The sequence below is a fragment of the Eurypyga helias genome, unplaced genomic scaffold, assembly GCF_000690775.1.
Source record: "Eurypyga helias isolate BGI_N326 unplaced genomic scaffold, ASM69077v1 scaffold14896, whole genome shotgun sequence".
NCBI classification, from domain to species: Eukaryota; Metazoa; Chordata; class Aves; order Eurypygiformes; family Eurypygidae; genus Eurypyga; species Eurypyga helias.
In genome coordinates, this window is record NW_010258644.1 from 1 (window position 1) to 15,860 (window position 15,860).

The following is a 15,860-nucleotide window of genomic DNA, read 5'->3' on the forward strand; positions in this document are numbered from 1 at the left end:
CCCCGCGGGTACCTCGGGGTGGGCAGACGCCGACCCGCACCAGCGACACCCGCGCTGAAGGTGACTCCCCGGGGACGTTTGGGGCTCTGGCCGGCGGGCCGTGCCAGCCTTGAATTCGGGGGTTTATTGGTGAACTGCCATGGTAACTCTCGTGGCGGCGGCGGTGAAATCATAAAAGTTGGCAGCGCGATCAAGCAAGCCCTGGAGATCGTGTTTGAGCTCCGAGAACTGGAAGCGCCGAACGACTTGAATTCTGGATGGGTTGCGTTAAGATCGGCGTTCTCCAAACTGCGACCGTTCTTCTGTTTTAATCCTTAAACAGAGACTTGTTTGAAAAGACAGCGCTATTTTTTAAAGGAAAAAAAAAATCATCACGGATGGACATTTGTATCAGCTCATCGTTTTTTACTAAATTGCTGTAAATTTAGGCACCACGTAAAATAGCGGGTAGGGCATGAAGAGAAGCCTTTTGTATACGTACTGCAGTGGGAGTTTTATACGAGAACATTGAACCAGTAACTGTAAAACTGAAAGAAAAAACTGTCGAACTTCTCCATTATTCATTTTACGGTCTTACCTGCGAGATGGGTTACAGTTTTTGCCGTGGGAGACCGAAGAAGTAACATCTTACTGAAAGGACTGCAACACTTGGTGTGCCTGAGGTAATCGAGATCGTTTGAAATTGGTTTGGTTTTTTTTTTCGTACGAACGGACAGGAAAATGCACATTCAAGACTGACTTGGTTAAAGTTCTGGTGTTTAGCAATGGAGAGCCCACAAATGAACTTCCCTCTAGGTCTCGTTTCAGACCAGAAAAGGAGTGGGATCCGAGAGGATGGGAGTCCCCCGTTAAAAAAAGTGGCGACAGAAGTGCATGTAAATAGCAAAGTACGAGTCGTGATAAATAAGTTGCCGACGATAAAGAAGGAAAACTTGGACGAATATGACGAAACTCCTGTGGAGGCAGATGGGGAAGCCGCCAAGCCAAACAGTGCTTCGCTATCTGAGCCTTTGAATTTAAATCCAGGTTTGAAACACACGTTGGCACAGTTTCACTTAAGCAGCCAGAGTTCACTGGGTGGACCAGCAGCTTTTTCAGCTCGTTATTCCCAGGAAAGTATGTCACCCAGTGTCTTCCTGCCTCTTCCGTCGCCGCAAATACTTTCTGGTCCACTGCTCATTCCTCCAGACAGCTCTACAGAACTCACCCAGACTGTCCTGGAGGGGGAATCTATCTCTTGTTTTAAAGTCGGAGGGGAAAAAAGACTTTGCCTGCCTCAAGTGTTGAATTCCGTTCTCCGAGACTTTTCCTTGCAGCAGATCAATACGGTGTGTGACGAACTGTATATATACTGCTCAAGGTGCACTTCCGACCAGCTTCACATTCTGAAGGTTTTGGGAATTCTTCCATTTAACGCTCCGTCCTGTGGGCTCATTACGCTGACCGATGCTCAGAGACTCTGCAATGCTTTACTGCGTCCTCGCGCTTATCCGCAAAGCGGCAGCTTCCTCCCCGGCAAGAACACCTTGGCCCAGTTGAAAGAGACTGGCAGTGCCTTTGAAGTAGAGCACGAGTGCCTGGGCAAGTGCCAGGGGTTGTTTGCCCCTCAGTTCTACCTTGCGCCGGATGACCCGTGTATCCAGTGTTTGGAGTGCTACGGGATGTTCTCGCCCCAGACGTTCGTGATGCATTCGCACAGGTCCCCGGACAAGAGGACCTGCCACTGGGGGTTTGAATCGGCCAAGTGGCACTGCTACCTGCACATTAACCAAAAATACTTAGGGACGTCGGAGGAGCGGGAGCTGAAGCATCTCTTGGAGGAAATGAAGGAGAAATTCAGCGAGAAAAATCAGAAGAGAGCTCGGTCCAAAGTAAGTTCGCCTACTCTTGTAAGACTCCCAAATCCCTTTGTGCTCACGCGTAAATACTTGTTTTGGAAGCGCATTGCTGGCCAAAATTCCCATTTTGTAAATGGGAATGCTTGTCAAATCAGGCCCAAGGTAAATGTGTGAGAGCGCTTCACCACGGAGACGCGTTTCCCATTAAAAGGTGCGGTAGTTTCTTTCCTCTTTGGGCTGCAAGTACCTTCATTCGAGCTGGTTTGGCTTTGTTGGTTCTTGTTCCCTTCCAAGGCATGCAGCCTCTGGAAAATTCAGCTATTGTGGAAATTTTCATTCTCCCCTTTGACCTTCTGAGTATGTTTTATGCGGCGTGTGGTGCAGCAGCTGAGCAAAGCAGAAAGGAGCTTGAAAAGCGAGTCTTCCAAAGGAATTCTCCATTTGCTGTTTTTAGTGTAGCGCACGCGGTGTGTGGCGACCTGGCTGGCCAACCACCCGCCTCACGACTGTGCGCAGGGTAATGGTGCATCGCTCAGTTGCTGTTTGGGAGCCCAGAGTCTGCTTGTTCAGCAGTAGCTTGCTGTTCAAGCCACTTGTATGGAGAAATATGCCAAAAAGAGGGGGTTTTAAGCAGCCCAAGTAATGAGCTGTAGGCCGAAATCTTGACAGTGGTTAATAATAGACATCGTATTTTTTCCTAAAATACTGCTGCAAGTCTGCGCTGTGGTTCAAAAATACAGAGCTTATTTTTCTCCTAGAGCCTCTGCTTTAAATAATAAGTCAACCACCAGGTAAATGTTGAAATGTTGAACATCACAGATGTTTCCGTTCATAGAAGATAGAATTTTTTTTTTTAGGTATAATTTACATTTAAGAGGTTTTTAAATGATTCCTGCCCCATGACTATGTTTCTTTTTCTGTCTATTTGGCATTTATATGTCTGTCTGATGGCTGCTGGTTCGGTTATATATCCATTTTGCCTGTTGAATGTTTTGTGGTGGATTTCAAAGAAATCAGCAAGAGCAGTCCAGGAGGTTGAGCCCAAAAAGGTGTGCTGGAAGTCGGCACCTTTCAGCATAAACTTCTGAAAAGTTCGTCTTATAGAGAGGCTTTCTGTAGTGACAGGTATTTTTACAGTTGTGCCAGTCTGCAGTAAGGGATTCTAGCAGAAAGTATCCATGAAATCTGCAATATGGCATGCTTCCACGTGCTGAATTAGTTGACGATGCAGGTAAGTTCACAGCACGGGGACTTTGCTGTCCAGCTGATGAAGACGCGGCAGTCTTTGTCCTTGCAGTGCCACTGTAGGTAGTAACGTGTAGCCTGGTGGATGCCTCGGTGGAAATAGCCTTCCTTATTCATACCTATAATACTGGTTCCCTTTTCACAGTAGCAGGTTTCAGAGATCTTTCAGTTTCACGTGTACGGTTGAAAAAAAAACAGCGGAAATTAGTGGTAACAGTAATTTGGGCTGGACCGGTGCAAATGAAATACAACAACTTTCTGGAGTCTTCCGCTGCAGACCTGTGTAGTTCTTTCTTACAAAGCAGCCTGTGAGATCGGAATGAGGGAGAAACTGTGAGAACTTGAACAAAGATAAAGTGGTGGGGAAGGGTTCTTTTTTTTCTTTTTTGTCTCATGGATATTCATCTGGACAGTAGAAAGGACGAGAAGGGTTTAACAGGGGAGTGTTGGAGCACAGCCTCCGTTTGCTTGTCCCGGGAAAGCTTGGGCTGCTCAGTCGTCTTTTCCTTCTCTCATTTCTGTGGTGTGAGAGAGGTACAACATGTCGACATTCCCTTTTCTTACATTCCTAGGGAAATTTATTTGCGGGGTGTTCCATTTGCTGTTCTGTCACCTTCTTACCACCTTTGCTGAGTCAGTCCTCTGACGTGCCGATGCATCTCTGAGGTTATCTTGGAGGGCCCAGGAAGAACGGTTGCCCTTGCTTGGGTCTTTGTCCATTCAGTTGTCACGGTTTAACCCCAGCCAGCAACTGAGCACCACACAGCCACTCACTCCCCCCTCCTCCAGTGGGGTGGGGGCAAGAATCAGAGGAAAAGACAAGGAAACTCCTGAGTTGGCATAAAACCAATTTAATAGTTGAATAAAAATGAATAAAATGGTGATACCAATAATACCAACATGACTAATAATAATACTATAATACGTAATTAAAATAATACTACCACGACCACTACAATAAGTAGTGAAAGTAATGGGAAATAAATCAAATGCTACAACTGCTCACCACCTGCTGACCGATGCCCAGCTAGGTCCCGAGTAGCAAGAGCTGGAGCTCAAACCCCACACAGAAATCATGCCAGAGCAAGCCCCAATGATTGAAACAGAGTCTGAGATAGCAAATGAATGAGATTGACCCCCGGCCCACCCCCGAATTATATACTAAGCATGATGTTTTATGGCATGAAATGTCCCTTTGGTCAGTTTGGGTCAGCTGTCTGGGCTGTGTCCCCTCCCCACTTCTCATAGCTAAAAAGCTGGGAACACAGGGGTAGGTAGTATCAGGGACTGAAAAAGTCCTTGAGTTGGGATAAGCATTCCTTAGCAACAAGTAAAAACACCAGTGTTATCAATATTCTTCTCAGCACAAATCCAAAACACAACTTCATACAAGCTACTGTGAGGATAATTAACTCTGTCCCGGCCAGAACCAGCACACCAGTAATAATAAATTATTAATGAAATCCCATGGTCTTTGGAGCATCCTGTGCGTTGCCTTTCTCCTTCGTGTGTCACTCTGAGTTTACTCACCTCGCAGTGCAAATAGGCTTTTGCTTTCAGTATTTCAAGGACAGACAACGTAGACCCTCACCTGCTGTACTCACAAGCTGCATTCTTTTGTTCGTTGTGCCAGTACGAAAGCTGTAAGGTGTATGCGCGTTTGCCACCCATTTGCTCGTTTTCTGTCGGGTTGTAGACTCCGCAGTGTCACCTCCGTCTGCTCTTCATGGGAACTGCTGTCACGAAGTCTCTGCGCCGTCAGAGCCTCGTTCCCTGTGACTTTGCGACAGTTCCTGGTAATCACTCTGCACTAAAACATTGTCTTGCTTCTCGGAGTGATTCCTGGAGTTCATCGCTGGGCAAAAGCTCGCGGTGTGGAGAGTTAACGCTGCGTCTGAGTACTTCTGCAAATCCCATCTCTGATAAAACTACTGGCTTCATAATTAGGCTGAAACCTCTATCTATTTTTTTCTTAAAGCCCAGCTTTGTACAACAAGCTTCAGAAGAAAAGTAAGACATATTTTTCATGTATCCCGTTCAAACAGTTTAGGTAGAAGTCATTCAGTGAATTTTAAGTTTACTTGGATATATATATGTATTTATATAATTGTTTCAGAGCACATAAACGCAACAGATTTTTAGGTAAAGAAACATATATATTGAAGGAGATGCTTTATCTCTGTTTTTTTAAGCTGGATGGTGAGGGAGAAGTGGTGTTAGAAAAAGACATCATGTTTATTTATGATTACATTTCATTTTCTCTCCTAAGTACAAATCTGATTGCAAGTTACGTAATTCATTTGTAAAATGCACATTAATGGGTAGACAGTACAGACAGTTTCCGTTGGAAATAGGTGGAAGTGTAAAAATCTGAGCTGATAACTTGAAAATACAGATGACCTGATAGATAGTTTCATATATAAATATTTAAAGATGTTAAAATATGAGTCTGAAAAAAGGAATGAGACGTGATTCAGAAGTTAAAACTGGATTACTGTGCAATAGGTGTAATGTAGGTAGAAGAACATATGTACATGATTTAAATTGTTAGAATGACCTGAATAAGTAGAAAACACTTGAGAAATGTCAGGATAAGGCTGTTTTTCTACATATTATTGGTGTATTTCAGATCTTTATTATTTAAAGGTATGATTATGGATTTCCTATTCTGGAGCTCAGGTTCCTCATGCCCTCCCTCCTTTCTGTCTGTGCTGGAACTGATTTGAGGAACTGCAGGGGTGGAGTTAAATTTCAGTTTCGTTGCTAGAACCGGATTTAGTGGGCTGGAAGCGTTGACCAGAATATTGTAGGTGGGATTTGGTCTCTCGTGGTCAAGTGGCATTTGATCCTGCAGACCTTGGTGCAAGCCACGCACGTGGGATTGGGTACTCTCTCGGCTGCCAGAGGTGAATTTCTGTGACACACTGTTTCAGGGTGTGCGAATAAAAACTTTGCTGGTAATGTATCCTGTGCACAAGACATTGTGAAGATGACAGAATGATGAAGATGATAGATAAAGCCTTTGGTACAGTAGGATGGTTTTTTAGCTTTATAGCTTTTTTTTTTTAAATTGAGCAACTTTCCAAAGGCAGTGAGTCTGGCTGGAATGGTGTTCACTTTCTTCGTAGCAGCCTGTGTGGTGCTGGGCTTTGGATTTGTGACCAAGGCGGTGTTGGCCGCACGCCGACGCCTTGCCCGCAGCAGCAGGGCGCTTCCACAGCGTCAAGGCTTTCGTGTTCCGCGCTCAGCCCCTGCGGCGAGTAGGCTGGGGGCGGGCAGCAGGCCTGCAGAGGCTGGAGAGGTGCTCGGTGCTTTACGATGCCATGCTCAGCAATAAAAACTGGGAGAGGAAGAGAAGAAAGGGGTTTTTTTTCCACTTCCAAAATGTTGGATGGACGTTGCGTGTAGACTGGCTGGCATCAGTGTGCCTGTGGGAGGTGGTGAGCGATACCCTTTGCTTCATTTGGGTTTTTTCTCTTTCCTTCACCTATTAAGCTGTCTTTATCTTGACCCGTGAGCTTTCTTGCTTTTGTCCCCATCCCCATTTCTTATCCATGAGTCTTGTTTAAATATATATGAGGAGACACCTTTCACTGGAATTGAATACTGACTTTGCAGGGGAGCACAAAGTATCACCAGTAACTCTGACTAAAGAATAATTCCAAAAATGCTTCTTGATGCAAACAGAACAAGAATGGCTCTCCACGTACAAAACACACGGAGGTTTTTTAAGGTTATATATGCTGATGCACCTGAATTAATTTTGTTTGTTACTGCTGAGGGAATGGAATTGTCATGTTACTGCAGCAGCTTTGCCCACTTCTGTAATAAGAATTGGTGACAAGTAGAGAAAGTTCTGTCTCTGGAACACCAGAAATTGCTCCATTTTATTCCCAGGCTTTATTTTGTAATAAAGTATCCGGCAGGTGCTTGCTGTGACGTGGATACTTCATTGCAAAAGGCTCCTTACAGCCTTTCGGGAATCCTAGTTCCTGCTTTCTGTTTCTCCCAAGCCTTTGCAGCATGCCTCTGGCAGAGTTCTGGAAACTCAGCAGAGCTTTTACATAGGTTTGTAAAGAGATTTTCTTTTAATTTCATTGCTACTTTGCCCATAATGGGAAATTTGAAGTTGAAAAAACTTCTGTTGCTTGCATCGCCCCGTATCTCTGCCAAAGACTCTGCTTTCCAGTATCCCAGTTTGTCCAGTGCTACCCACCCTTGCGCATATGTGTTAGTGTAAATGCTACTCCACTGAGGAGTGTTTATGAAACGGTGATTAACGTACCCATCTTCCAACGACCAATTTATTACCTTTTCTTTAGGCGGATTCACAGCAGAATCTGGAATTATCACAGTGGTATCCCGTTATCAAGCAAGAAGCAGAAACTGATCCTCAGCCACCCTCCTTTTTCCACCCCAGGTAACCGAATTCCCTGTGCAGAACTAAGAGCACCATACGTACAAGTTAAATATTGGCTATTTAACTATTTAAAGATAATTTTAACTGAAAAAAAAAGTACTTGCAACCTGAACTGTTAGGAAAACTCCAAGGGATTGCATGAGAATAATTGAACCCTAACTTTTTGTGTATTTCTTGGTATAAATATTAATGAACTGCTTATGAGTGATTTTTGGCACGGGGCTCAAGCTGTGATCTATGAATGTTCTTCAGTAGCAATACAACTGGAATGTAATTAAAATTTCCATTTTTGGAGTAGAAATGACAGAAGGTAATATTTAATCTTTCCTATTATAACACAATGCATACACGTGGAAAGCTGCATAGGGCCTGTTTGCCATGAGTGCAACTGAATTTCCCTTTAAAAAAGACTTGTAAAAGGTATTTGAAGGCTTTATTCTATGCTGGAACAATGGCTACAGCTCAATCGTCTGTTGATTAGCTTCCTGGTTTTAGAAACCTAATGCATTTCCTTAGCAGAGTACAAAGTTTGCCGTCTGCATCAGCAAGGGAAACAGTTTTTCTTGACATGCCTCGTACCCTCATCGCCGTGTGGTTATGCGCTTACCGTATATGGGTGAGCTCAGAGACTTCTGGCTAGCAGCCTGCATCAGAGCCACACGCACATCAGACGAGTTCCCACGCGAGTGGTGGCCCTTCTGTGGTGGTGCCTCGGTTTGCTGTTTCCATCGGTGCCTCCCTTCAGAACTAGGAGAAAGGAAAGTGTTGAAGACAGCAGTGTTGACTCCAACATTTGGCTCTGATTTCGTGGCACAGACCTTAGCACATTTGGCACTCTTTTCCCTCTGTACTAGACAAAAGCAGCGTGGTTAGGTTAGGGCTGTACAGAAGGATGCTCGTTCCCACCACACTGATTGCTTCCCTCATCCTCATTGCCAGTGTAAGGATGATGAAAATGCTAGAGAGTCTGGATTCAGTGGCATTCTAATTTCACTCTTTATTTAAATGAAGACTTCATGTGATTTTCTGTATGATTTTTTTTTAATCAGCCATGTTTGAAAAAATCCTCAGTTGATAGCTTCTAAACCTTATCTAGATAATCTACTCAGTGAAGATTAAGTGGGTCATTAGGATTTCCTTTTGCATAGGAAAAATTTAAAAAGGACGTGCTTATTTTTCATTGAAACTTCTACAGTTTGAAATCACGTTAGCTTAAACTTACTGCTTTCTACCAGTCATCACTTATTATGCCTTACCTTTCATTCTTAATTTTCCTGTTTTCAGTTACTACCTTTATATGTGTGATAAAGTGGTTGCCCCAAACGTATCGCTTGCATCACAATATAAGGATGTTGCGAAAACAACAGTCAGAGCTTCAGAAGTAATTAAATCCTCACCTGGACAGTCAGAGAAGCAGCTCAGCAGTGGAAAGCACAAAAAAGCTGCCTCCTATCCAGAGGTTTCTCTTGAAGAACAGGAAAAAATTGACTTGAAAACTGATGTGGAGCAGCGTAAACATTTAGGTGAGTAGTGAAAATTACATTGACCTGTTTTCAACGTTTATACCATATAATTTTGGCAAGCTTAACACCAGGCTAGTATTTTGTGATGCCACTTCAGTTTTCCAAAAATTCTTCTGACATCCTATAATCTTCAATTTTCTTTGCCTTTTTTTTTTTTCCACCTGAAAGTTTAATTTTCTGTGGTTATCATGCTGTGTTCTTCTTTTCTCTATAGATTCACCTGTGTCAACTCGTTCTGCAAGAGGTGGAAAATCTGAACGAGCTTCTTCCAGAATCGCTAGAGACTCTGGCCGTGTGGAAGTAGGTAACGACGTGCAAACCTTGTCCCCCGCTCTCATGAAAGAGATCAGTTGCGAAGATGACAAGGGAAGGATCATGGAAGAAGTAATGAAAACCTACATCAAACAGCAAGAAAAACTAAATACTATTTTGCGGAGGAAGCAGCAGCTGCAGATGGTACGGTGCCAGTTTGCTTGTTGCTTCTGGAGTCAATATCACGGATTATGTTCATTTAGAAACACCAAAACACACAGATAATTTCCTCCCCCCCCCAGCTTGAATCCAGACACCAAACCTTTAATACCCCCTATCCTCATTAGGTTCAAGTCCATTAATTATTGGTGTCATTTCAGTTTGCAACTGCTGAGTTCAGGCAGCACCTTCTTTTATTTTATCCAAATGTAAACTATTTCTTTCACTCTAAAATGTTTTCCAAACATTTAAGTACTTTGGCAGATATAGGTTAAGTCCTCTAAAATTTCTCAGTTTTGAGGATTTTAAAGAAGCAGATGTCAGTGTTCTGGCAATGATCTTATCACTGCCCTGTATGAAAAATAATGCCACCTTCCTACCTCTGTTTGACAAGCCCTTGTTTTTAGGGGGATTTTATTGTTCTTTGTTAAAAATGGATCACGTTAGAAACTGGCGTTCACTAGTGATTTTGCCTCATTTCTGTTTTCTCCTTTAATTAAGATAATTACTGGGTTTTTTTCTCCTTATGTTCGTAGACCAGACCTAGTTTTTTATTTTATTTAACGTTAGGCTCAGAATCTACGAGCTCAGATAGGGCCCTAGAGCTGCTGCTTCTAAGTTGTTCTGCTGTTGGAGGTAAAGCTTGTAGATAAGTTAAAAAAAACCCCAAAAACTTAAAATATGAAAATGCTAGTGGAAAAAGAAATCAAACCATTTATTCTGTTTTCTGATAATATACTTCTTTCATCTTCAAAGTAGACTTTAGTAAATCACTGCTGCTGTTTTCTGAGGTTCACTGCTGGAAGTTGTGAATCTGATTCTGAAAGCTCCGTGTACCTGGGAGTATAAATAATTTCTTTATATTGAAATGCTTGCTACAGAATTCAAGGCTACCATTGATAAGTAGACAGTAAATACTGTTACCGGGCTATTGTTATCAGTACATAAATGTGCTCCTTTTGGACTCATTTTTTCCAGATACAGATTTGAGTTGTTGGTTTTGCTTTTCTGGTCTTAGAACCAAGGTGTATGTGATCCTGATTTTTCTTGACAGGAAGTGGAAATGTTAAGCAACTCTAAAGCTATGAAGGAATTAACAGAAGAGCAGCAGAATTTACAGAAAGAACTCGAATGTTTGCAAACAGAGCATGCTCAAAGAATGGAAGAATTCTATTTTGAGCAGAGAGACTTGGAGAAGAAGCTGGACCAAGTGATGAAGCAAAAGTGTAGCTGTGACTCCAATTTAGAAAAAGACAAAGAAGCGGAATATGCAGCACAGGTGAGAAGGGAGTTTGTTTCCAACCAGACTGTGTTTATTGTATCAGGGAATTGGGAAGCTGTTGCTCAGCTGCCTTAAGGTTTCATCTTTTCCGGGTGTTCAGATACCAGAGACTAGTACCAACAGAGGTCACGGTGAGCGCAGTGTTTATTTCCCTCTCCCTTGAAACTGAGGCGACTTACAGAGGCATTTCACATGTCAAACGTTAGTTATAGAAATAAGCTATTAATCTTTCTCTTCCTTCTATGTTAAAAAAATAAATCCAAACATCTGCACCACCTTTTTGTCCAGTTAGTAGCATACCTTGCTGTTTTTTCTGTTCCTTGGTGGTGGAACCTTCTGCACTATCCCTTCTGTGCTCTGTGAAGCATTTGGTCAAGAGTTCCCTTGGAAATGAAAATCCTATTCTTGTCTTCCATTCCTGCCTCTTGAGTTCATGTCAAAACCTATGGAGATTTTGGGTTCTTTCTTTTTAACTTCTACTCTTCCTTTCTTCATGTTGGAGGTTATTCCTGTCACTTAAATGGGAAAAATCCAGTTAATGCCTAAGGGAGCCTTGGAACGCCCCTTTTCAAAATCAATTGCAGTTATGATTAAATGTATATAGATGTGTTTTGTACCGTGCCACAGAAAACTAGTCTTCACAGGTTGTGTTTTTTTGAAGTAAACAAAATCTGAAACTGAGGCTCAGTAAAGCTTTGTGGTCATTTGATCATAGCTGTCTATATTTCCTGTTCTTTGTGTCTCAAGCTAAGAAACAGGCAGTACTTGAGAGACAGGTTTTGGTATTTTTGGAGAGTAGGGCAGAGACTAACATCATAAATCCTTCTCATGAATTTAATTTCATGACATCCCACTCCACAGATTCCTAGCCTTTGCTGCCAGAAATAATCCTCTCTGACTAAGGCCCGATTTACTAAACATCTGGTACAAGCCCTGTTACTGCAAGTAACAACATGCTCAAATTTATGAAGATAATCATGTATAGCGTGTTTTATATGGCTGGTGTAGCTTGCTTTCTTCAGAGGGTAAAGCCATAGATTGTTCCCCAAGGAGGTTGGTTGAGTGTTTCTTTTGAAGTTAGACTTTGAAAACTTAAAGACGTTCCTTGCATGGAAGTTTACTCTGTTATTACCTGTGTGGTAGAGCTATTGGTGACATACAGTTTGAACCTTGTTCTCCATTTATCATGCCTTACAATAGATTTTGGGCCCTAGGTTCCCTGCAGTTGTCAGAAGTACCTGAGTTAAGCAGGGGTCCTGGTCTCCAAGCTGTGTATACAGCATTAAATGTAAACAGCCTTAGTCCAATGTTGTCTTGAAGCAGTTGCCCAGGCTGCCCTTTCCCTCTGACAGCTGTGGACTGGGAGGAACCCTCTTTGTGCATTAAACAAAATGAATAATTTGGGATTTGGAACTTGTTTAAATGTCTGTTGTTCTTTCTAGGCCTGCCTGAAGATGCACTAAGTCCCCTTTTTGACTTCTTCATTGAATTGCCTGGTTGCTTTACACTGTCAATCACAATAGGGCTGTATAACCAGTACTGGAACCTTTCCTTTGAGCTGGAAATCAAAACTCAACCAGACACGTGCTTATGCAGGACGTGCTGTAACATGCCAGCGGTGAGCTTTAGTGTACTGCAAGTTCGCTTCATCGCAGTGGTGCAGTCAGAAAACTTGCATTAATTTGCAAGCAAACTGTGCTGTATAAGAAACAAATATTTCTGGTTGTACTAAGGACCATTTAAATATTTCTGAGTATGCAAGTGGAGATGAAGGTCCACTGAATGTGGACAGCAGTTCCTTTGCCCAGTATATTTCACAGCAGCTGGCAAACACCAGTGATCCTGTGTGCTCCTCCTTTCATTCTCATGAGCTGTCTTCCTCTTCTGCAGTGAGGTGTATGCTTAGTGATGGGTGAGATCAGGCAGGTACCTGTCACTGTAAAGGCAGATGGGTTTTTTTAGGCTGTGAGGTCTTTTTGTAAGAAATAAGCCCTTAAAGTAAAGGTAGAGAGGATTAACTATTTCCAGTCTCCTCCCTGTTTTAACGCTGGTAGTACACATACAAGCACTTTGACAATAACTTTCCTACACTTGAGAAATTCATCAGACACTTCTAAATCTCACAGTAAATAAGTTTTGATGACACTATAGCAAGTTTGAGTTTTACTGTACTCTAAAGATGAAAAACGTACATATTTCTGTGTTTAAACACAAAATACTCTACAAAACGTTTGGGGTAGACTCACTTGAACACACACATAAATGCACAGGCAGTTCATGATTTTCTGAATCTCATTTCTGGTAATTCTGTTTTCATTTATACTGAAGTGTATCAGAAAACAGTGCTGGTGGTTTTGTGTGTTCTAGAAATGTATTCAGGCTTTGAAATGGAGACGCAGTATTTTGTCAGGTAAGAGAAATGAACCTGGGAAATGATAAAGAGCCGTTTATTCTGGGATTTGTGAAACATCTGATGCAGACAGCATCACAGTCTTCCTAACAGGTTATATGTATTATTGAAAGGATGTAGTGTGACAGTTCATGTAACTAATTTATATGTATTTAAAAATTAGACCTTCCTATTCTTTTATTATATTATGATGTTTACGCAAATTTATGTATTCCTGTCAGTTACTCATGGTGTAGTAGGTAACTGGAATTTTTGGTAACTGCAGAGGATGAACTGATAAATGCCTGTGAAACGTTTTGATCTGATGTATAGGGTGGTCGTCAGTGGCGTCTTGAAACGGATATTCAGTGTTTACAAATAAGTGTGCTTAAATTTGCTCTGCTTCTGTCTCTACAGCTGGCGGAACTGAGACAGAGATTGGATCATGCAGAGGCAGATAGACAAGAGCTTCAAGATGAACTGAGACAAGAACGAGAGGCAAGGGAAAAGTTAGAGATGATGATAAAGGAATTGAAGCTACAGATCTTGAAATCTTCAAAAAATGGAAAAGGAAAATAGAAATTGGAAGAGGAAGCATGACTGTGTCCTTCAAACAGGGTGTTTTGGTTTTTAATGAATTGTGAGCAGTTTCTGTATGATAAGAAAAAGTATTCTCTACAGATTTCTATTTCCCAGACAGGTCCAGGTGAAGTTATACATATATATAAATAAATAGATAGGTATACATTTTTAGATTTTCCTAACCAATGAAAATCTGCATTTATTTCTACTGGTGTTTTTCTCAAAGAATGAAAAATATTAAACTCTTCATTGAGAGTGACCAGTTTCTGTCTATTTATAATGCAGTCTTGAGGACTCTCTACCTTTTACCACTGTCCGTTCAGATGTATGTGGTGATCTTTATTTTGCTATCAACTGCACATCCAGTTATAAAAGTAATTATAAAAGTACATTAAAAAAATTCGTAATTCTTCAAGGTTAAAAAGAGTTTGGGTTTCAATGAGAATTATGTGTTCTCGAACTGGGGAAAGTAAAGGCAGCTTTTCATCTGTAAGGTAAAACTCAAAATTGCCGCAATGGTAGATGATCGATCATCGTAAGTGATTTACCAGCGTGAATTTTTCCTATAATTTCATTGTGTGAAGTCGAGCTGATCTTTACACTATTTTCTATTTAACAACTCGTTATCAATATAAAGAGTTTTAGAGCCAGCATTTGCTTGCCGTGCTGGAAGAAGAAAACATTAGGGTGTTTTTTTAAATTAAACAAATTTATGATTATAATGGAGTCTTTGGAAATTAAAAATTTCCGTTTTTTTTTTTCATTTACTTCTATATAGTAGGTATCAAAGAAATATTAATAAAAGGCTTAAAGATGGGCCTTTATCTTCTGGAAACTGAGAAAGCTTGACTTAACTGGTTTTTAGATACTAACGCTTTGAAGAAAAATAGTATTTATGAAAAAATATGTATTAATTTCTTTAGTACCCTAAGCCTCCACACCTTGAGCTTCTTGCCAACTTGTGGATTTTTCTTTCATTACGTAGAACAGGCCTTAACTGACATTGTGATAATAGCTTAAAAAATAGAATTCTGAGATACGGCACTTTGAAAATCGTTTTGATAGTCTCTGTATTTGAATGGCATGGTAATGTTACCATGAATTAAGAAATACAGCATGTTTGTTAAGATATAACATTGGAAAATGTGTAATTGTACAGAATTACTGTTTTATGTATATATAACGTTTACTTGAGTACTTCGGAAGTCTGGTTCCTAGTGGATTAAACGCATGACTACAAAGTTGGGTGAAGAAATACTTTTTTGCACTTCTTTCCCAAAAGTTTGATACAGCTGGCGATGTTAGCCAATTATGTCAGTGACTAGGGATATTTTAGTAGTTTTAGTATTTCACTACATAATTTTAACCTGTGCTTTAACTTCTGTTTTGAGGTTTTTTTGGTTGATTCTTCTCTTACTACTTCAGTTAGTTTTGGATGAAACCACTGGTAAAAGCCTACATTGATTACTTTTTTTTTTCCTTTCCCCAGAACTAGTAAAACTGAAAACTTTTGAGTTCTTTTTTGTTTCTCTTGTACTGGTAGAACAAGACCGAATATCACAGAGAAAGATAAAATCGCACATACCTTTAAATTGAATGAGAAACGAGGTGGTAAATCAAATGTCGTGAGTCATGGGATGATTCTGTTATAGCTGTGTATAATTTTGGTTCTGGACTCTGTGTCGTATGTACACCGACAAGCAGTTTAGTGGAAAAAACACCAAACAATTTTTTTTGTCGGTGTTGATCGGGAAAGAGGACCCAGATTACATTTTTCCCTTCAATTCCAGCTCCAAATCATTGATTAAAGAAAAAAGAAAAAAGGCCTATTGTTGCAGCACAGTGGTGGTTTGGAAGGAAAGGTGCTGAGTATAAATGATTCTGGTTGTGTACGCACCACTTGCTTTAAAAACACAAGGAATGTTCTATTGTAACAACCACCAAAACCATGGCTATAGGGAGAGTAGGCAAGAATGTTGATAAAAGTGGGACGATTAGGGAACGGAGCTTGTAATAGTCCAACTTGATGGACAGAACTTACGTTGGATTAGCTAGATGGGCAAGTAAGAAAACACTGTTCTGGGAAGCCGAAAAATTTTTTTGGGATGTT

The 15,860-nt window shown here is 41.1% G+C and overlaps 1 protein-coding gene across 2 annotated transcripts; it reads left to right on the plus strand.

Annotated features, from left to right (window-relative positions):
* Window positions 1-764: 764 nt before the first annotated feature.
* On the plus strand, window positions 765-14,009 carry SKIL (SKI-like proto-oncogene). Of its 2 annotated transcripts, XM_010154420.1 has the most exons (7): window positions 765-1,871; window positions 7,406-7,503; window positions 8,788-8,869; window positions 9,098-9,101; window positions 9,241-9,482; window positions 10,552-10,776; window positions 13,586-14,009. In XM_010154420.1, exons 1-7 carry the CDS (start codon window positions 765-767, stop codon window positions 13,745-13,747), a joined length of 1,920 nt encoding a protein of 639 aa, XP_010152722.1. In that variant the 3' UTR covers window positions 13,748-14,009. The 2 variants fall into 2 exon arrangements, with proteins under 2 accessions (XP_010152722.1, XP_010152721.1); XM_010154419.1 differs by lacking the exon at window positions 9,098-9,101 and having other exon boundaries at window positions 8,788-9,026.
* Window positions 14,010-15,860: the final 1,851 nt, after the last annotated feature.